Below are 23,014 nucleotides of genomic sequence, written 5' to 3' on the forward strand. Positions count from 1 at the left end.
ATTTATAAATCATTGGCTACTGCATGTCAAACTTTTAGTTATTTTGACGTATAGTCTTAGACAGGAAACCTGCTACATTTTTCCATTAGTGGCAAGGAATCTTTTATATGCACCATCCCACAGACAGGACAGCACATGCAAAGGTCTTTGATATACCAGTCTGAACGAGAAATTGCCCAACGGGGATTGATCCTAGACTGACTGCACATCAGGCAGGCACTTTACCAGTGGGCAACGTCCTGCCCTGTCTACTTTCAAATGCTTGGCTCATCTCTTCTTTGGACAGTGAATAGCCGGTTTCCCCATCCAGTTGATATCACGGACCAAACTACCTCATCTATATTGGTGGTGTATTACACATTGACCCTAGTTCGTTACCAAATTGAAGTTATGTGAGAAATGTAATTTAGTGGCATTAGTAGCAAAGGATCTTTTATAGCACCATCCCACAGACAAGATAGCACCTACCATGGCCTTTGCTATACAAATAGGGATCGATCCTAGACCAACTGTGCATCCAGTGAGTGCTTTACCACTGTTTCAAATACCAAACATAGAATATCAAAAGGAAAAAACAAACACACATTGTCCAGTACTCTTGCACTCGTGTGACACTTACACTGGACAGTAGTCGATTGACTTGAATATTGTTTCCGTGACGCCGTTCAGCAAGCTGAGGAAGTATTCCTGGTTGGGTCGGGCATCCGCTGCATTGTCAAGAAGTGCAGGATTTACCTGGGGTGAAAAAAAAAGTAAATTAAAAACACAGAATGGTTACTGAGAAAACTTAAAACATAATTTCTAAGATTATTTGTATTGTTTGTTTCACTTTAACACCACATCATTTTTGGAGACTAGTGTGTGTGTTGGTAAGTTTTTTCATGTTTTTCAAACTGCACATCTTAATATATATTTCAACCAAATGTATAATTAACAGCTGACCTGCCTGTGGAAACCAATTAAAATTTATGACTGGTGAAATTCCACCTGAATCCCAACACTATTTTATCATAAACAACTATTTGTTTGCTTTTGTCGGGTTGAAGACAAAAACATTAAAAAGAAATTATTTTCAGTCCAATATCATACTGGTGCAAAACACGGTCAGTGTGATACAGGGATTGAAATTGGCTACAAATTCAGCTGATCCAAATCAAAACCAGCCAAACAAAACATGACTGACTTAAACTAATATGTGAATATAAACGTGAAATGTTTGCCAGTCCTATGGATGACAGGAAATAAAACATCTCCCAGCCCATGGTGATGTTGACCGGCAAAAACTGGTCGGAACGACAATATTTCCACCACTGTGATAGTAGTCTAATATACAGGTTTCTTAAAACAAGTCAGTAGTTATCATCTGCTCTTCAGTACATTGTCAACATTACTTTGCAATGTTTACAATTATTTGTACTATTAATATACAAAAAGCCTCCCCGCTTAAAAAAAAAGAACCCAACAACAACAAAAAACCCCAACCCACAACACCCCCAAAACAACAACAAAAAAACCCCCAAAAACCCCCAAAAGACCCAACCAAGCTTTTCCTTTGTTTAGTGGCCACCTTGAATAACTGACATCCTCAGAAAGAAAAAGAACAGTATAAGAACACTTGAGCACAATTAAAACTACTGCTCTCTGGTATCTATTCTGACATTTAACCAAATTACCACACAGGCTACTCTGAAAAGCAATAAGGAATCTTTTATATGCAATCTCACATAGACAGGACAGTACATAACATGATCATTGATGTACCAGCCGTGGATCATTGGTTCGATGAGGAAACCAATCTACAGTGTTCAATCCTGTGACCTATCACACCTCCAGTGAGCAATATCCCGCCCCTTTTGTGTTAGTGGACCACCATGCTACTCCTCTAAACCGTCTCAGATACACTCTACTCCTCACCCATCTCAGATACACTCTACTCCTCACCCATCTCAGATACACTCTACTCCTCACCCATCTCAGATACACTCTACTCCTCACCCATCTCAGATACACTCTACTCCTCACCCATCTCAGATACACTCTACTCCTCACCCTCCAGTGAGCAATATCCCGCCCCTTTTGTGTTAGAGGACCACCATGCTACTCCTCTAAACCGTCTCGGATACACTCTACTCCTCAGCCATCTCAGATACACTCTACTCCTCACCCATCTCAGATACACTCTACTCCTCTCCCTCCAGTGAGCAATATCCCGCCCCTTTTGTGTTAGAGGACCACCATGCTACTCCTCTAAACCGTCTCAGATACACTCTACTCCTCACCCATCTCAGATACACTCTACTCCTCACCCATCTCAGATACACTCTACTCCTCACCCTCCAGTGAGCAATATCCCGCCCCTTTTGTGTTAGAGGACCACCATGCTACTCCTCTAAACCGTCTCGGATACACTCTACTCCTCAGCCATCTCAGATACACTCTACTCCTCACCCATCTCAGATACACTCTACTCCTCTCCCTCCAGTGAGCAATATCCCGCCCCTTTTGTGTTAGAGGACCACCATGCTACTCCTCTAAACCGTCTCAGATACACTCTACTCCTCACCCATCTCAGATACACTCTACTCCTCACCCTCCAGTGAGCAATATCCCGCCCCTTTTGTGTTAGAGGACCACCATGCTACTCCTCTAAACCGTCTCGGATACACTCTACTCCTCAGCCATCTCAGATACACTCTACTCCTCACCCATCTCAGATACACTCTACTCCTCTCCCTCCAGTGAGCAATATCCCGCCCCTTTTGTGTTAGAGGACCACCATGCTACTCCTCTAAACCGTCTCAGATACACTCTACTCCTCACCCATCTCAGATACACTCTACTCCTCACCCATCTCAGATACACTCTACTCCTCACCCTCCAGTGAGCAATATCCCGCCCCTTTTGTGTTAGAGGACCACCATGCTACTCCTCTAAACCGTCTCGGATACACTCTACTCCTCAGCCATCTCAGATACACTCTACTCCTCACCCATCTCAGATACACTCTACTCCTCTCCCTCCAGTGAGCAATATCCCGCCCCTTTTGTGTTAGAGGACCACCATGCTACTCCTCTAAACCGTCTCAGATACACTCTACTCCTCACCCATCTCAGATACACTCTACTCCTCACCCATCTCAGATACACTCTACTCCTCACCCATCTCAGATACTCTATTCCTCACCCATCTCAGATACACTCTATTCCTCACCCATCTCAGATACACTCTATTCCTCACCCATCTCAGATACACTCTACTCCTCACCCATCTCAGACACTCTATTCCTCACCCATCTCAGATACACTCTATTCCTCACCCATCTCAGATCCACTCTATTCCTCACCCATCTCAGATACACTCTACTCCTCACCCATCTCAGATACACTCTACTCTTTACCCATCTCTGATACACTCTACTCCTCACCCATCTCAAATACACTCTACTCCTCTAAACCGTCTCAGATACACTCTACTCCTCACCTATCTCAGATACACTCTATTCCTCACCCATCTCAGATACACTCTACTCCTCACCCATCTCAGATACTCTATTCCTCACCCATCTCAGATACACTCTATTCCTCTAAACCATCTCAGATACACTCTATTCCTCACCCATCTCAGATACACGCTACTCCTCTAGATCATCTCAGATACACCCTATTCCTCACCCATCTCAGATACACGCTACTCCTCTAAACCATCTCAGATACACTCTATTCCTCTAAACAGTCTCAGATACACGCTACTCCTCTAAACAGCAGATACACTCTATTCCTCTAAACAGTCTCAGATACACGCTACTCCTCTAAACAGTCTCAGATACACGCTACTCCTCTAAACAGTCTCAGATACACTCTACTCCTCTAAACCGTCTCAGATACACGCTACTCCTCTAAACAGTCTCAGATACACGCTACTCCTCTAAACCGTCTCAGATACACGCTACTCCTCTAAACCGTCTCAGATACACGCTACTCCTCTAAACCGTCTCAGCTACACGCTACTCCTCTAAACCGTCTCAGATACACGCTACTCCTCTAAACCGTCTGATGGAAATACTGTACCTCACATGACTGTTTACTCTCCATGATCCTAAGAACGGAGTCCTTGACGGCACTCTCGACAAACTGTGTTGCTGCTAACTTCATGTATTGGTCCATCATGGTGGTGGCCAATGTCGTTGCTCGGAATATCTGTGACACTTCAGCTGAAACAAGCAAGAGAACACTGTATTACCTCCAGTCATTAACATGTTTGCATTAGAATTTTTTAATATTTTTTTTATGCTACTACAGCACCATTTGGCATGTCATTACTTGTTGTAGCAGCTTAATATAGTCCGGTTTAGGAAATAGTTCCACATAAAAAAAATATTACAAGATTCTGATACACTTTTTGAAATCTTTGTTTGATGATTACACATAGGTTGACCTCTGTAATATTTAAACAACCCACTGGTTTGAAGTTACTTGTTATATGTAGTACTAACTGATAACATCAGTGCAAGTGGTATAGTGCCACTTGTATAACAGCAACACGAGACGGTGATCAGGCATGAGGGCTGCTAACTGAAAAATGTCATGGTCGACCTATGTTAATTTTTTACAGGGTATTTACCAGTTGAGAGCACTCCCTAAAATTAGTAGTCACATGACCCTGTCGATACTGTTGTAATTGTATTGAACTGCATGGAGTAATTAATGGTGGTGTGTAACCTAAAGCTGTTGCTTATGAAAATCTACCATTTCATGTTTATCTTTGTAGATCGTATAACGCATATGTCATATGACTCATGAATGGAAACATTACATGAATGAAAGTGAAATTCTGGACGTGACAAACAACCAACCAAATATCCTGATTTTTAAGCCAGGCAATAGGAAGCTGTAGAAGCAGTCTGCACACTGTACAGAGATCGAAAACATATTACCCTGTACATTTGAGCACATATATTTTTTTTCCTCATTTCCTAGTATACATGTATGTACACATGATATCCATAAAAACACCACCAAAACATAAAGTTGTGTGTGTGTGTGTGTGTGCATATGCGTATGTGTTGTTAAAGGAGTTTTGATTTTATTTATTCCATTTTATGTGATGTAAAACTATTATCTCAAGTCACATGGCGATCTTGGTCTGGGGATAATGTCTCAATTTGTTTCTTAAAGTGGACCACTGAGCTACAAAATTTGTAGGTGTTTATCTCTCTATCAATTATCAGTTTGAAAGAAAGAAAGAAAGAAATGTTTTATTTAATGACGTACTCAACACATTTTATTTACGGTTATATGGCGTCAGATACATAGTTAAGGATCACACAGATTTTTTGAGGAAACCCGCTGTTGCCACTACATGAGCTACTCTTTCCAATTAGCAGCAAGGGATCTTTTATTTGCGCTTTCCACAGGCAGGATAGCACAAACCATGGCCTTTTTTTAACCAGTTATGGATCACTGGTCGGCGCAAGTGGTTTACACCTACCCATTGAGCCTTGTGGAGCACTCACTCAGGGATTGGAGGCGGTATCTGGATTAAAAATCCCATGCCTCGACTGGGATCCGAACCCAGTACCTACCAGCCTGTAGACGGATGGCCTAACCATGACGCCACCGAGGCCGGTTTATCAGTTTGAAGACATCACCTCAAGCAGAACCCCCCCCCCCCCCCGAAAAAAAAGAAGAAGCATTCTCAGAGTACTACTAAAGCATTACTGGGCCCCAATACATTTTTCGTATCTTTTAAGTTCAAGGGTCATAACTCTTTCAAACTTGAGTAAATCACCATGAAACTTGCAGTCAAACATGATCTGTAACAGTACATGATAAAGCTATATATAATAAAAAAGTCAGGAAAACTATATGGGCAGGGCTTCTAGAAATCCACTAGCCATGGGATCAGTGATTTTCAAAATCCACTAGCCATAGTTAAAAATCTACTAGCCCTACTTCTGTATGTACTGTAAATTTGTACCAAAAATACTAGAATGTAAAAAAACAAATACAAAACCCAAATATGGCAATAGCACATTATAATCACTATTAATAATAATAATTCTAATTAACTCTGCATATAACGTGGAATTTGAGTGGCTAATTCAATCCATTTGTAGCAGTAAAAGGAGTATGAACCTGTTGGAAATTTGAAAATTTGGGGGAATTCCCCCAAGAACCTATTTGCATATTCATACACAACTTCTCGCTGTTTACTTACTTACTTTTAAAATACCAGCATTGAATACTTTTCTGAAGCAAAATGCGTGCTCCTCTAAATTTTATGACGTAAAAGCTGTTTATAAACATTTGTGTGACACCATGTGTGACGCCGACATAGTGTTTTTCCTAGCTTGTTTAGCATGGTGCGGCACCATGTCTCAATAGTCTAGCACCATCTTGGCTTAATCAGCACCATGCTGCCCTGAGATTAATTAATTCTAAAATTGCCTTTACAAACCACCCAAAAAGGTATTATTAATTAATAAAATAGGAAATCACTATGACAGGAATGTGGTAGTAAGTAGCGGCACCTGTGAATCTTCATTATTGAGTACCAGTTGTCATGATGAGTATTCGGAATAAGTGCAATCGGTAATAATGGTGGGTATTGTCGTCAATAAAACAATAAAATACAAAAACAATGGGAGCAGCAGTTATATTGTATGCTTGCGCTATAATTATTTTATATGGCGGATGACTTAAACATGAAAGTAGTGACCAGGTTTTTGTTAACACTGCCTTAATTCCGAAAAATTATTATTTAAAAAACTTTTAAAAACAAAATGCATTTATTAAATTAGAATGTGGATGTCTACATGCATGTAATATTTTACCATTGCGGATGTTCATGCTGGTTTTACAGTCACATATCTGTGAAATGCACAATAGATATCCCCTAATTATCATGTAATATGTTTATTTACACGTGCAAATATGATCGACTATTCCAAATAAAGTAATATATTTTATTTAGTGTACCTACCAGTACCATTTGAAAAAAAAACAAAAAAAAAAAACAATAAGGTACCGTATATTGCTGTGTATTAGCTGACTCTTGTATAAGCTGACCTCTTAGTTTGACCCTAAATATCTAGTACAAAATCATTGGCCTCGTGTATAAGCCGAAGTCATCTTTTGTCCAGTTTTACATGTATGTTGTATTGGTTTCATTAATACTGTCAACGAATAGACTCGGGCTGTTATTATTTTTCTTTTTACAGACACAGTAATTGTTAACATCTTATATGCAGTGCAGTACAGAATAGAATAGAATAGATGTTTAATGACACCCAAGCATGAAAAATACATCGGTATATGCAGTGCAAAAATAATTGAGCACATAAATTATAAGAAGAAAATAAACAATTCAAGCTGTAACAATACATCATTGCACATGATAAATGTTGAGGTAGGGAAAATTCATACATGGATGAGTTGTTTTAGGTGGATCATCTACAATTTAGTTGTCTAGAAAATAATCATAACACTGTAGCTTATTATATCTCTGCACATTTTCTCAGTTTTTCTACATGTAAAAACAACGAATTTGAACCAGGAATAAGTGAGTTATAGGCCTACTCGATTCCCGCTGACAAAAGTAGGAAACATTGACCTGTGAATCCATTGCGCTAAACCGAAAACGGAAGTGGTTTATTACATGTAGTGTTTGTAGTACAGAAAGTACAACAATGTAGAACAATGTTGAAAACAAGTAAAGTACAAACCTTCCCTGTCTTATTTCCATTTCAGTAAAACAAGGTAGTCCAGTATTGAACACAAGTAAAGTACAAACCTTCCCTGTCTATTTCCATTTCAGTCAGTGTCCGTAGTAGACTGGCTTCCTGTTTTTCATAACAGAAAATTCTAAGCAGAGATTTACACATCACAATCCACTCAGACTTCGCACAGACCTTTGACAGCTGTATAATTTCATTGTAATCTTCAGCCAGAATCAACTGAAAAATAGATATTTAGTGTGCTATCACTAAATTATAAAAAAAATAATAATAATAAAAATAAAGAAAGAAAAATAAAGAAAAAAGGTAATCTGCTGCTAAAAAAGTTTGGGGCTAGCTTGGGCACTTACTAAATTCACCAATTGCGAATTCTGAAAGCAGTTGGCAAATTTATTTTAGTTTGGCGAAATAATTACATGTAATAATTTAACATATTTTTTGAAAATAACTGACAATTTCTGCAAGTTCTGAAGTTTAACAGACAATATGGCAAACTGTTTTGCTCCCCAGAGCTAGCCCTGATTATCTGGTCTAACAATCACCGGTAGTAGGGGGATATAGCAGGTGGTTACACGAGTCTTTTACCAAATGGGAGGAACGGAGCCCAGTGATTATCTGGTCTAACAATCACCGGTAGTAGGGGGATATAGCAGGTGGTTACACGAGTCTTTTACCAAACGGGAGGAACTCAGCCCAGTGATTATCTGGTCTAACAATCACCGGTAGTAGGGGGATATAGCAGGTGGTTACACGAGTCTTTTACAAAACGGGAGGAACTCAGCCCAGTGATTATCTGGTCTAACAATCACCGGTAGTAGGGGGATATAGCAGGTGGTTACACGAGTCTTTTACCAAACGGGAGGAACTCAGCCCAGTGATTATCTGGTCTAACAATCATCGATAGTAGGGGGATATAGCAGGTGGTTACACGAGTCTTTTACCAAACGGGAGGAACTCAGCCCAGTGATTATCTGGTCTAACAATCATCGATAGTAGGGGGATATAGCAGGTGGTTACATGAGTCTTTTACCAAACGGGAGGAACTCAGCCCAGTGATTATCTGGTCTAACAATCATCGATAGTAGGGGGATATAGCAGGTGGTTACACGAGTCTTTTACCAAACGGGAGGAACGGAGCCCAGTGATTATCTGGTCTAACAATCATCGATAGTAGGGGGATACAGCAGGTGGTTACACAAGTCTTTTACCAAACGGGAGGAACGGAGCCCAGTGATTATCTGGTCTAACAATCACCGGTAGTAGGGGGATATAGCAGGTGGTTACACAAGTCTTTTACCAAAGGGGAGGAACGGAGCCCAGTGATTATCTGGTCTAACAATCACCGGTAGCAGGGGGATATAGCAGGTGGTTACACAAGTCTTTTACCAAACGGGAGGAACGGAGCCCAGTGATTATCTGGTCTAACAACCACCGGTAGTAGGGGGATATAGCAGGTGGTTACATGAGTCTTTTAACAAAGGGGAGGAACAGAGCCCAGTGATTATCTGGTCTAACAATCACCGGTAGTAGGGGGATATAGCAGGTGGTTACACTAGTCTTTTACCAAATGGGAGGAACTCAGCCCAGTGATTATCTGGTCTAACAACCACCGGTAGTAGGGGGATATAGCAGGTGGTTACACGAGTCTTTTACCAAACGGGAGGAACGGAGCCCAGTGATTATCTGGTCTAACAATCACCGGTAGTAGGGGGATATAGCAGGTGGTTACACGAGTCTTTTACCAAACGGGAGGAACGGAGCCCAGTGATTATCTGGTCTAACAACCACCGGTAGTAGGGGGATATAGCAGGTGGTTACACAAGTCTTTTACCAAACGGGAGGAACGGAGCCCAGTGATTATCTGGTCTAACAACCACCGGTAGTAGGGGGATATAGCAGGTGGTTACACAAGTGTTTTACCAAACGGGAAGGAACGGAGCCCAGTGATTATCTGGTCTAACAATCACCGGTAGTAGGGGGATATAGCAGGTGGTTACACGAGTCTTTTCCCAAACGGGAGGAACGCACCCCAGTGATTATCTGGTCTAACAATCACCGGTAGTAGGGGGATATAGCAGGTGGTTACACAAGTCTTTTACCAAATGGGAGGAACGGAGCCCAGTGATTATCTGGTCTAACAACCACCGGTAGTAGGGGGATATAGCAGGTGGTTACATGAGTCTTTTACCAAACGTGAGGAACGCAGCCCAGTGATTATCTGGTCTAACAATCATCGATAGTAGGGGGATATAGCAGGTGGTTACACGAGTCTTTTACCAAACGTGAGGAACGGAGCCCAGTGATTATCTGGTCTAACAACCACCAGTAGTAGGGCGATATAGCAGGTGGTTACACAAGTCTTTTACCAAACGGGAGGAACGCAGCCCAGTGGTAAAATGCTCGGCTTATGTGCAATTGATCCAGGATCGATCCAAGTTAGTGGGTCCATTACTGTTTGTTGTTCCATGCAAGTCCTCCACAACTGGTATACATGTACATAACAAAGGTTGTTTTATATACTATCCTGTCTGTGGGATTGTGCCTTTAAAAGTACCTTGCTGCCAATCAAAATGAGTAGCCCATGGAGTGATGACAGCTGGTTTTCTCTTTAGTCACATGTTTGGTAATTGTAGTCGTCAGAGGAATCCTGCTACATTTATCCATTAGCATGTATGGCCTCTTAACAATGCCAGAATGAATGAAAGTTTAATGACACCCCAGCATGAGAAATACATCTGCTATTGGGTGTCAAACTATGGTACATGTAAAATTAAAGCGATGATCAACATCAATATAAAAATTCAACAGTTAAATTAAAACACAGTGTAAAGAACTGTAAAAAAAATGGCAAATATCACAGACAAAAAAACTTAGAATTTAGAATAAAATTCAGTATCAGAAAGAAATTGCAATACAAGTTCTGGATGGAATAACAATGCCAGAAGCCAAACAAAGCCAAAGACAATGATTGGGATCTGGAGGTGGATAGCAAAGAAAGATGAAAGATTCCATGAGCTGCCAGATTACGAAGTGATGAAATGAAATGAAGCAATGACAAAAAAATCCCCCCACCCCCCACCAAAAAAAAAAAAACCCCAAAAAAACCCCAACAACACCAAAGGGGTTAAGATACAAAATAAAATGCTAAAAAAGATATTTAAAAAATATTATAATAATAAAAAAGAAAGAAATAGAGAAAAGAAAGGGAAGATTATTAATTATTCAATACAAAGGGAAAACCAAGCATAACCATATACACACAGAGAAATAAACTAAAAACAACCCTCACACACTCTTTGATAACACTGCAAGTTTTATTTATTTATCCCTAGAAAAGTCTTCCATCTAGAGGACTTAAAAGCTGCATTATATGAGGAGTGGCAGCAGTTACAGACAATCATTTGGTAATTTCATAGGCCTTGGTGGTGTTGTGGTTAAGCCATCGGACATAAGGCTGGTAGGTACAAAGTTCGCACCCCAGTACCTGCTCCCACCCAGAGGGAGTTTTAACGACTCAGTGGGTAAGAACACTACACCCTCTTTTCTCTCACTAACCACTAACAACTAATCCACTGTCCTGGACAGACAGCACAGATAGCCGAGGTGTGTGTGCCCTGGACAGCGTGCTTGAACCTTAATTGCATATATGCATGAAAGTAAGTTGAAATGAAATGAATGATAATAAAGAAATGGCAAGTGCAGTTGTCAAAGTTTATTTTATTTTAGAGTCACATATAGGCCAAAACCATTGTCTTTAAAGGTGACTATTTATCATTTTATGGCAGCAAGTTGGTGGTGTTTTTTTTTTCTCTCTCAGTCAAGCGTGCACCAATGGAACACCTCAGTGAAGACAAGCATGTTGTTGTGACTTACCTCTTTCAGGCTGGTGTATTCTTTATACGGCATCACCACCTCGTGTGTGTAGTGAGCTTTCAAACGCAAAGTCCCCATGTCAGTCTTATTATTTGGTGTCGCTGCCTGCAGGCCAAACCACTCTTCCACATACTCCCGAGTTCGCAAGTCAAGAGTTCGCAAGTCAAGAGTGACGTGGGCTAATATAAAAGAAAAAGAAGGGAAAATTACAAAACAATTGGAAGCATTGTTTGAAAGTCTGTGACCACAACAGTATACATGTTGTATCCACACATTGCAGCTAAAAGATCAATGTGACAACTAGAATCTTGAACTTGAAATATTGATGACAGTTGTCTCTAATTATTAAAAGGGGGCGGGATTTAACTCAGGAGGAGACACTACACAAATACTCTGATACTAAAACCCATATTCAATGATCAGCTGGCATTAACATTTATGTAGGGATGAGATTTAGCTCAGTCGGTTGAGTGCTCGCTTGAGGTGCTTGCATCGCAGGATCGAACCACCTCGGTAGATCCATTCAGCTGAATGGTTTTTTTCTGTTCCAACCACAACTGGTCAAAGGGCGTGGTAAGTACGTTCCTGTCTGTGGGAAAGCGCATAAAAAAGATCCCTTTCTGCATTAGGTAAATGTAGGTGTCCTCTGATGACTATGTGTTAGAATTACCAAATGTTTGACATCCAATAGCCAATGATTACATGTAATTAATCAATGTGCCCTAGTGGAGTCGTTAAACAAAACAAACAAACAAACTAATTATTATAGGAGTTTGTATGTAGAAACATTTATGATGGTATTTTGAGTAATTAAAATATAGTCAAAACTATTATTTCCTTGAAACGTAGGTCACAATGACCTCGTCATGGTATGCAAGACACAGCACCATCCCAAGATGTATTTGCATGCAAGGTTTGGTGATCCTATATGAACTGATAATGAAGATTCTTTAATATGCAGTAATCTCTGAAACGTAGTTCACAGTGAACTAGTCACAGTACATGACATACCTTCATCCAAAGTGTACCCGCAAGTCAGATTTGATGATCCTACATGAATTGATAAGGAACATACATGTATACCCCAGACAAAAAAGTAAAGTTTGTTTTATTTAACGACGCCACTAGAGCACATTGATTTTTTATCTTATCATCGGCTATTGGACGTCAAACATATGGTCATTTTGACACTGTTTTTAGAGGAAACCCGCTGTCGCCACATAGGCTACTCTTTTTACGACAGGCAGCAAGGGATCTTTTATTTGCGCTTCCCACAGGCAGGATAGCACAAACCACGGCCTTTGTTGAACCAGTTATGGATCACTGGTCGGTGCAAGTGGTTTACACCTACCCATTGAGCCTTGCGGAGCACTCGCTCAGGGTTTGGAGTCGGTATCTGGATTAAAAATCCCATGCCTCGACTGGGATCCGAACCCAGTACCTACCAGCCTGTAGACCGATGGCCTGCCACGACGCCACCGAGGCCGGTACCCCAGACAAGAAAAGTTAACGGACAGATGTATGGATGGATAACACTCTGCCATAACACGACCTGCCAATGACGGGAGTAAAAGAAGTGAAGTAACTGTAAGGATTCTAACTGGGTGCAAGAACCAGCATAGCTATTCTCTTGAACGTTTTAAGCTTTCTTATAGTCTGTTTGCGTTAAAAGGGAACTGTAATGAATCAAAATAAAATTCACAAAATAATATGTTATTAAGTTTCCAATCCATATCAACTCAAATAAAACATTTTAAAAAAAATTCTTTCTTTTTTCATTACAATTATCATCAAATTGCATGGGCTAAATCTTATTTTAAAATGTAGGTATGAAGACAACTGGTGGAACAGCCAATGTAGAGAATGCACAGTTCTACCTTTGTCTCAGTATACAGCATTATGGATTACTCCGATACCAATGCAGTTATCTTCACCCTTGTATTAAAAATTGTATTAATCTATATAATTTGATGGCAATTTGTTAAGAAACTTGTTTTTTTAATTTACAAAGAAATATTTGGCAAACAATTTTTTTTGAGTTGGTATGGGTTTAAAACTCAGTAATATGTTTTAATATAAGATTTAACACTATTCATTATAGAGTTATATATGCCAATTTATTGCTTCCCTTTTCACACACACGGACTATACATGTAGGTCCATTGCAAAGTGGAAGATTCTAGCCATTTGATTGGCCGTTGGAATGGCCTATGATACTCAATAAGTACTATCAGGTACTATACTACATGTATACTCAACAAGTACTATAAGTCAGGTTATGTGGGAAAAGAAATAAATGTGAAATATTAAAACCACGTATGTCCACAAATCTGTTATGACCGTATTAGTAAAAGTTAGTTTGTCTGGTTTAACAACACCACTAGAGCACATTGATTTATGAATCATTGGGAATTGGAAGGCATTTGGTAATTTTGACACAGTCTTTGAGAGGAAACCTGTCATAGTTTTCCATTATTAACAAGGGGTCTTTTATGTGAACCATCCCACAGACAGGATAGCACATGCTATGGCATTCGATATCTCAGCAGTAGCCGGAATGAGAAATAGCCCAATGGAGCCCACCGACTGGGATCGATTAACTCTGAGCTACTACAAACATCAGCATAATGACAAACACTAGGTGGCGAATACGATACGTATCACGAATACAAGGTGACGAATACAACTATTTATTCATAAATACAATGCATATAGGCAAAAACGTGCTGACAAGTCAGAAATTCACAAATAATAATTAAAACATGGTATTATGATGCATTTGCTTATTCAGTTGCATGTACACAGTTTATCTTTTAAAAAATAAAAAATAAAAATAAAGTGCAGTTCTCTGTGCTTAAAACATCAAAATACAAAATAAACTGAACAGTGAACATTTTTAAATGGGACACCACAGAACGCTAACCTCATTTCCGTGCGAATGCAGCGGAAACAGCCGAAGTCTGAACTAGACTGTCACTAAACCCTCTACGTATGTTCAATTTTAGACTTGCGAAACAGTGGTCCAGACCCCAGTCTAATAATTGTCATGATGGTCTTAATAGTATATATTGTAAGCCTACGTGTCTGCGTTTGATATAAAATAATTGCTGTTGAATTTCAATTCAAACAGCGTGACTGGAGTATGCTTAAAAATACGACATGCAGTTACATTATAATATTCGCGTGTATTCGGTTCAAGTAGCCGCGAATACGAATACAACTACGATACAGGTCGCTGTTCGGTGCACCGAATATTCGAGTGTATCGTTACACCACTAACAAACACACTATACACAAGACTTCTGCACTAACTCTCGAAGGATGAAGTTGAGTTTGGAAAACGTGGAGATTATTCTCCCCCCCACCCTAGGGGCTGTGATCCGTGCGCTTGGGCCTCTGTCCAAGTATCGCGTAGAGCACAATGGCGACTCGGCGACCGTCACGCTGATATACGGCGGTGACCGGAAGACCCGCGCACCTAGCAGAAGAAGGAGGAGGCGACCCAAGGTTTCACAGGGGGGACCAAACGTGGCGGCTCAACCGCCAGGGGCGGTCCCACCTGTTCCGAAGAGGAGGACTGGACTTGACGTGGCGCGGGGTGATCCGAACCCGGTGGCTAAACCACCGAGGGAGGTTCATTCTGAGCAACACCGGGCACCCAAGCCGAAACAACCGCCAGGAACCATCCAGGGGGGACCAAAGCTGTCAGCTCCACTGACAGTGGAGGTCCCTTCTGTTGAGGAACCGACGAAGATGGAAACGGGCCACGTGGTCTCTCATGACCCACCGGCGAGCCCACCACCACCTCCGGCAGTTGTTGTTGTTACGGACACCGCGGCAGACTAGCGAGAATTCAAGAAGAGGAAGATGTCATCGGTCACCGTACCGTTGTCGTCTGATGATCCGGAATGGATTCTCGTCTGCGACTTCCTGCCGCACAAGTACACGGGGGCGGTAATCGGTGACTTCACCGATGCCAAACACTTGAAGGGACCTTGGGACGACAAGCACTGGCGCCAACTTCCAACCGGACAAGGGAAGTACCAACTGCAAGGTGCCCCAAATTCAGAAAAACTATACGTGACAGCTCAGCAGGAAGGACTGTACAGGCAGGGGCTCCTGATGCCAACGATGTCAAACGGGACCATTCACCGCATTTTGAAGATGGTCCTACGAGACATATACCCAGGAGCCATACACCGCAACATCAAGGCTTTGACTGAAGGACTCCCCAACTTCAGGCCTGAACAGTCCATCAACTCGCCATGATCCTGCTGCACCAACCTTAACTAGGACAGGTAACCTCCTTTTTGGGCTTAGTTGGACTTTAAACATTTGCGATCGAGTTCAAAATTCTTATGTTTATATTTTTATAAATAGTCCAACGCACTTTACTTTGGCGCCCGTTCAATTGCTCAAATCACCTTAAAATCGTTTTGGCCGAGCAGTCAAACTTATTTTTGGGTTTAAATTCATAGTCCGGACATGATGTTAGGTGCAGGTATTCTCCGTAGACTTAGGTTTTTCTAGTTAGACCCGAAGGAATCGAAATTACGCCAGTCAGAACACGGCCCATTTTCGGTGTCTACTAGTCGGTCCGCGCAGTCGCTGGACACTACTAAATACTTATTCAAAATTCTGCCCACCTCAAACTCATCCCCCCCCCCCCCCCCCCCTTGTCCTGGAATCAGTCACTGGCAAAGGCCAGAGATTGGGCCCAGGACAGGCGTGCGTGAAACCTTCGTGGTATATATGCACGTTAAAGCTTTAAACAACAACAACAACTATACACAAACATCGATATTCTAAACAAGTAAATGTATTTAATGTTATTTTGTTAAAAAGACTCAACACATCTTATAAGGACCTGGCTTTTTAACATTAAAAGAAAAAAGAGAAATTGTAGGTGATGATTTTGTGCTTTATGAATTAAAAATTAATGTTATAACTATATTTAATTCATACGTAATATTAAACAAATAGGTTAGCATAATTCTTACCAATTTCTGTATCTCTGGACCGTTTCACTTTGTTATACAAAGATACTGTGAAAACTTCAACATCTGCTGGAATGTCACTGAACAAAAAAATAAAAAATGTTCATCAACAAAACACAATGGGTCCAATTTTCTTTTTTACCAGTTTGTAACTATATACATTTAAAATTCTTAAATAGGGCTATCTGTGTTTAAGAAAACAGGCTCTGTAAATTCATTCAGCAACAAATCTGTACGAGGAGACACTACACAAATACTCATGTTCAATGATCAGCTGGCATTAACATTTACGTAGGGGCGAGATTTAGCTCAGTCGGTTGAGTGCTCGCTTGAGGTGCTTGCGTCACAAAATTGAGCCACCACAATGGATCCATTCAGCTGATTGTTTTTTTCTCTCGTTCTAATCAGTGCATCATAACTGGACAAAGGCCGTGGTATGTGCTTTCCTTGTCTGTGTGAAAGTGCATATAAAAGATCCCTTGCTGCATTAGGAAAAATGTAGCGGGTTTCCTCTGATGACTACTAGTCAGAATTATCAAATGTTTGACATCAAATAGCCAATGATTAATTAATCAATGTGCTCTAGTGGTGTCGTTAAACAAAAACAAAACTTTAAAAAAAATGTTTTAACATTTATGTAAAATTAGTGCAAAAGCAATTAAGATGAATTTCACTAGATTGTACAATGCTACAAATACATGTACAGATGGACAATGTGAAAAAAGTAAAGTCCATCTCTAATCAACAGAACTGCTCTAACCAGTGGCCTACATCCATACATATGTACCGTTAACTGAATTCTAAAGGTTAACAAGTTAACTTTTTAACATTGATTATTAATCATCGGCTATTGGATGTAAACATTTGTAATTTTGACATTTAGTCTTAGAAAGGAAACCTGCTATATTTTTCCATTAGTAGCAAGATATCTTTTATATGCACCATCCCACAGACAGGATAGCACATACCACGGCCTTTGATATACCAGTCGTGGTGTACTGGCTGGAACAAGAAATAGCCGAAAAAGGGCAAGTTTTTACTGAAGACCCAACACATATACTAAAACGCAAAAGAAACGCAGGTTCTCATTAAATTGGATATAAAATATTAAAAAAACAAAACGAAATGAAGATTTCAACATTTATTTTGGAGCTACACCAATTCGGCACACATTGGTGTTGAAATTTTTGATTGAATTCCTTTTTGGCTATTGTTTCATGTCATAAAGTAGGGTGGGGGTCCATGTTAAAAATGTGAAAGAGACGACCTGTAGCATTGTCAAAGTCAGTATCGCGTGTGACCACCCTGGGCATTCAAACAGGCAGTGCAACGTCTCCTCATTGAGTTGACAAGCCGTTGAAAGAATGCCTGAGGGAGTGAGTTCCATTCATGGACCAATGCTGCCTCCAGCGCCTGCATATTCTGAGGTTGTCCGCGAGCCTGAAGGCGACGTCCGATTTCATCCCAGACGTGTTCGATAGGCGCCATGTCCGAGATAAGGCTGGCCACGGCAACGTTGGGATGTTGTGCTGAGCCAGCAACGCCTGTGTTGCCCTGGCAGTGTGCGGCCTGGCATTGTCTTGCTGCAGCAAAGCGCACACGTGGGTGAGCGGCAAAGAAGGGAACGACGTGATTGTTGATGACGTCATTTTGGTACACGGCGGCATTAACGCGTTGTCTGAACACATGAAGTTGTGTTCTGTGGTTGAATGAGAACCCACCCCACACCATCACACTACCCCCCCCCCATCGGTCGGCCTGCAGAACGCAGCAGTCGGAGTAACGTTCATGTCGACGTCGCCATACTCGGATTCGGCCATCAGCGTTGGAAAGATTGTAACGGCTCTCATCAGTAAACAGAACTTGTTGCCACTGGCCACGTCGCCATCTTTGATGTTGTTGCGCCCACTGTTGACGTTGTTGGCGGTGCCGAGGGGTCAATATTGGTCCCACATAAGGACGGCGGTTACGGAGTCCTGCTGCCCTCAGACGGCGTCGGACTGTATCGGCGGACACTGGACCACGTGGACCACGCACCTGGTGAGCGGTGTTAGCTGCTGGCAGCATCCGATTCCTAGGTGGGTCACCCCGGATGTACCGGTCTAGGGCTGCGGTTGTCACCCTCGGGCGGCCGGTGCGTGGTCGATCGTTCACAGATCCAGTGATTTGGTGACGTTGAGAAAGGCGTGCGATTGTCGAAACATGACATACCAATTGTCTGGCTACAGCAGTATGGGTCTGTCCGGCTTGCAACATCCCGATGGCCATCCCTCGCTGGAGTTGCGTCAGTCGCGGCATTTTTAAAATGTGATTCTGTTGTCTGTCACTACTCAAATTGAATTTATGCGATTAAATCCAGGTGTGTAGGCTTTATAAGCATTTCAATGAGTGTGTTTGCACTGGATTCATGATACGGATGATCCAGCACGTGCAAACAACGTGTTTTGAGAATTCGTGACGTCACACAGGTAATGAAATTGACACGCAGGTGGGACTGCGGTGTGGGTGTGTGCCATGTCCTTTAACACAGTTGAGGTTCAATTCCACCAAAGATACTGCTTTACAAAGTGCAATTCTTTCGCATTTTCAGGACCTGCGTTTCTTTTGCGTTTTAGTATAATATTATGTATTAAACACGCTCTCTCACAGATGATTGACCTAATTATTGACCCAACAAGGTATTATATGACAATATATGCACGGTGATCGTTTATATAAAATCCAAAAATACATTATACGGTTGTCATGTATATATAGCCTCATCACTAAAAGTCTGTTTTTCCGTTTTTTAAATGTCTCATTTAAAGAAGAGTTCCAAATTTTAAAACTGAATCATGTCATGGAATTCCCTCGATCGTAGTTCAATTAAAATGTTTTGGATCATACAATAACTAGGTTTGGTATTCTAAATGAATGTAATTTCCATTTATAATGCATATTTAGAGAAATAAGGACCACTAAATCTGTGATTGAGCTCCTTTAAGTCTGTTATGTACTGAAGGTGCAACCACTGCAATTAAGAAAATGACCACAGCAAAAACAATGCAATGGAAAAATAACAATTTTATTGATAACATGTTTACCACTCAGGGCCCCGTTCCACGAAGCGATTGTAGCCCTAAGATCACCTTAAGTGTATATGGTAGCTATGCTCTTACGGTGATCTTAGGGCTAAAACTGCTTTGTGGAACGGGGCCCTGGATTGTAAGTAAATCTGAATTCGCGAATTTTATTTTAATTTGGATGAGGTATTTATTTTGTTTGACAATGGCCAATATGCTTAAGATTCATCTATACCAGTGGTGGGATTTGTTGATTGAAAGTGATGAAACAGTTAAGATGCGAATGACACATACATATACATGATCAAGAACAATGAGGTAGTAAGGTGATGACAATTTATCATATACGGCATAATCTGTCCTCAGTGGCATACCAGTTCAATCATTATGTTTTAATAATATTAAATCAAAGTGTCAGAATATATTTAATGGTGATATAGAATTAAATAAATTTCTTTAAATTTCTGTTAGGAAATAAGTCACCAAGACCGACTGCCCCCGTTTTCAAATTGGTAAATTGGTATAGTTTTGTGTGTCTGTTTGTTGTTGTTGGTTTTTGTTTGTTTGTTTGTTGTTGGGTTTTTTTGGGGGGGGGGGGGGGGGGGGGGGGTTGGGGGGGGGAGAAGATTAGGACACTCAGCACCAAAAAAAGTTAGTATATTTTGTCAATATAAATGACGCAGACAATTTCATTAAACTATCTGACCAATCTCTATCTAGGTATATCTACAAATATCTCATCATCAGACAGACCATAACACTTCAAGTGACTTGAAGAAGTGTATGCTGAACATGTGACTCAAAATGAAACAACCGTACTGCACCATAGCCACTTTTCAACAATGTATAAGCTATCACCACCCCCCACCACCCCTCGCAATCCAATGGTTCCTGCAAGGCACGTGCTATGAATAGTCAACAAAGTACAGTGACCTAGTTAGAACTCGCTTAATGCTGGTATTTTTCGATCATGCCCGATGGTGCGGAGATTAAGTAGTAACAGTGCAGTTAATTTTAATATTTACTTTCACAAAGTATATTTTATTTTTTTTAACAATAAAGGGGGGGGGGGGGGGGTTAAATACTGAAGAAAAACAATCTAATATAGTCCATGGCAAAAGATGCCGCTGAGAATGAAAAACTCTGTGGCAATCTCCACGGCATTGCCAATTACGGCGGACAGCTGCAGCAGTTGAGGTGAATCTGTCAAATACCACTGACTGGTTTTACTGGTAAAAGATCTTTCTGTGAAAATATTTACACACTACTCATATGTAAAGGCTGTACTTTAAGATCACACTATTTTGGGCATTACAGCCTTTTTGTCTGTTCCGAGCACACCGAGGTCTTTTTAGTGCAGTAATGTTAATAATAGCTTCTTAAAGAGATGTACATATTCAGAAATGCATTTCAAGTTATTTTAATCTAAATACTGCTTAACATTCCATTGATTTTGAGGTGAAATGTTTTGAGGTCAGCATATTTGTACTTAATTTGAGCTTGTTTATTTGGGGCACATCTTTTATTGCCTCAGCTTTGTTGCAATCTAAAGCCCTGTTTTTAGCTATATATTGGTTTAGCATTACAAATGGTAACAGTGGAGAATGTTTCTCAGAAATATAGTGTTTGCAATGCTACAAAAGAAACTTTCATGCAGAATACTACACATTTGCCAAATTAAAAGGATGTCATATTAGTCACCCACCCAATCAAACAAGCATTCTGACAGTACTGCGCAAGAGTCATAATTCTGTGAACAACTGGTAAATTGTCATGAAAATCAAACTCAATCTGTAAAAGTACATGAAAAAGATATACCCATTCTGGAAAACTATATGTGGGACAGACGGACAGATGGTTACGAAATCTAACCCGACAGTTTGTTAGTGACAAATGTTTTTGTTTAACGACACCATTAGAGCACACTGATGAATGAATCATCAGCTACTGGATGTTAAATATTTCATCATTCTGACACTAAGTCATCAGAGGAAACCCGTTACATTTTTCCATTAGCAGCAAGAGATCTTTCATATGGACTTTCCTCAGGCAAGTACTCAACCTACTGAGTTAAATCCTGCCCCTGTTAGTGACAAATGATAAGAAATCTTTTTCCATGGTTATCAGGGGCTTAAAACAGAGTGTAAGTGTAAGTGAGCTACATACTCTAAGACAAACTCCTCCTCCCAGACCGGGTTTGGGGCTTCTCCTACTTCTGTTCGGGAAACCTTTACGCTGCCAAGGGACACGACTGCATACGGATGATTCAGCAGTTTGTTAGGAAGCTGGTGAGCCTCAAACACATTGATCGTGACACTGTGGAATTCCTTCAGACACGAGTCGTTATCAGCGCCAATATACGGTTTCACCGACTGGATCCATTTCTGTAGGAAACACAAAATACAGAACATATTAAAGGCAGGTTGCATAGTAGTTAACGTAATATAGTCCGTCCCACAAGAATCGCCTTTTTTAATACTATTTATTTCTGAACCAATTGTTTTCTAAATTGCACACACATTTTTTATTTCCAAAACACTTTTACTTTTCTTCTTACGTCAAACCAAACTGAAATTATTTACAACACACATTTTTGTAAGAGGATGGGACGGACTATAAATGGCCAAACAAAGTGTGGTCTGAAGATATTTATACTCGTCACAAAACTTTGAGCAACAACTAGTTAGCTATGAAAATGAAGCATCATTTGAGTATACTGTTAAAATAATTTGATGTGTTATTAAACCTTCACTTACCTTTGTGTGAAACCCAACAGCCGATGCATATTTTTGTTTTGGAGTGTTGTTAAACATTCAGTCATCCATTCATTAAACATTCAACACACGCAACCCTGACCGTGACCATGCTGTGGGTTGTTAAAGAGTTATGCACTCTTGAATCCAACACCCAAAGGAAATGCAAACCACAATACTCATGGACGCCATACATTTTTTTAAAATAACATTTAATAGCATATCAAATTATTTTAAAACATTTGTAGTATTGCGCAATATTTAACATATACAGTGAAACCCCTCTACACTGGACATCATTGGTACCAATAAAAATGTCCAGTATAAAGATGGATCCAGTTTAGAGAGGTTAAGTTCTGTACTGGTCCGGTTTTGAGGGAATTTCGGTTTACAGAGGGTCTGGTTCTGAGAGGTTTCACTATATACATGTATATATATATATATATACAGGTGGCTGTTATATACAGGTAAAATAAAGACGCAAAAATGCAATGGGTGGGATTTATGGTTGCTGCTATGGACAGGTATATATGTTTATATATATATAATACGATGTTTTATGGAGCTCAAAAAATATATATTGACCTCGGTTGA

At 40.5% G+C, this 23,014-nt stretch overlaps 1 protein-coding gene across 1 annotated transcript in view; it reads right to left on the reverse strand.

Annotated features, from left to right (window-relative positions):
- Positions 1 to 23,014, reverse strand: part of LOC121383352 (ras GTPase-activating protein 1-like) — a 66,353-nt gene that overhangs the window by 13,982 nt on the left and 29,357 nt on the right. The window contains exons 14-19 of the mRNA XM_041513333.1: positions 21,834 to 22,051; positions 16,609 to 16,685; positions 11,609 to 11,787; positions 7,792 to 7,954; positions 4,068 to 4,210; positions 620 to 735 (exon numbers count right to left, since the gene is read on the reverse strand). Of these exons, the coding sequence (XP_041369267.1) occupies positions 620 to 735; positions 4,068 to 4,210; positions 7,792 to 7,954; positions 11,609 to 11,787; positions 16,609 to 16,685; positions 21,834 to 22,051 (896 nt within the window). The remainder of the gene's footprint in view (positions 1 to 619; positions 736 to 4,067; positions 4,211 to 7,791; positions 7,955 to 11,608; positions 11,788 to 16,608; positions 16,686 to 21,833; positions 22,052 to 23,014) is intronic.

This window comes from Gigantopelta aegis, chromosome 2 (assembly GCF_016097555.1).
Source record: "Gigantopelta aegis isolate Gae_Host chromosome 2, Gae_host_genome, whole genome shotgun sequence".
Taxonomy (NCBI): Eukaryota; Metazoa; Mollusca; class Gastropoda; order Neomphalida; family Peltospiridae; genus Gigantopelta; species Gigantopelta aegis.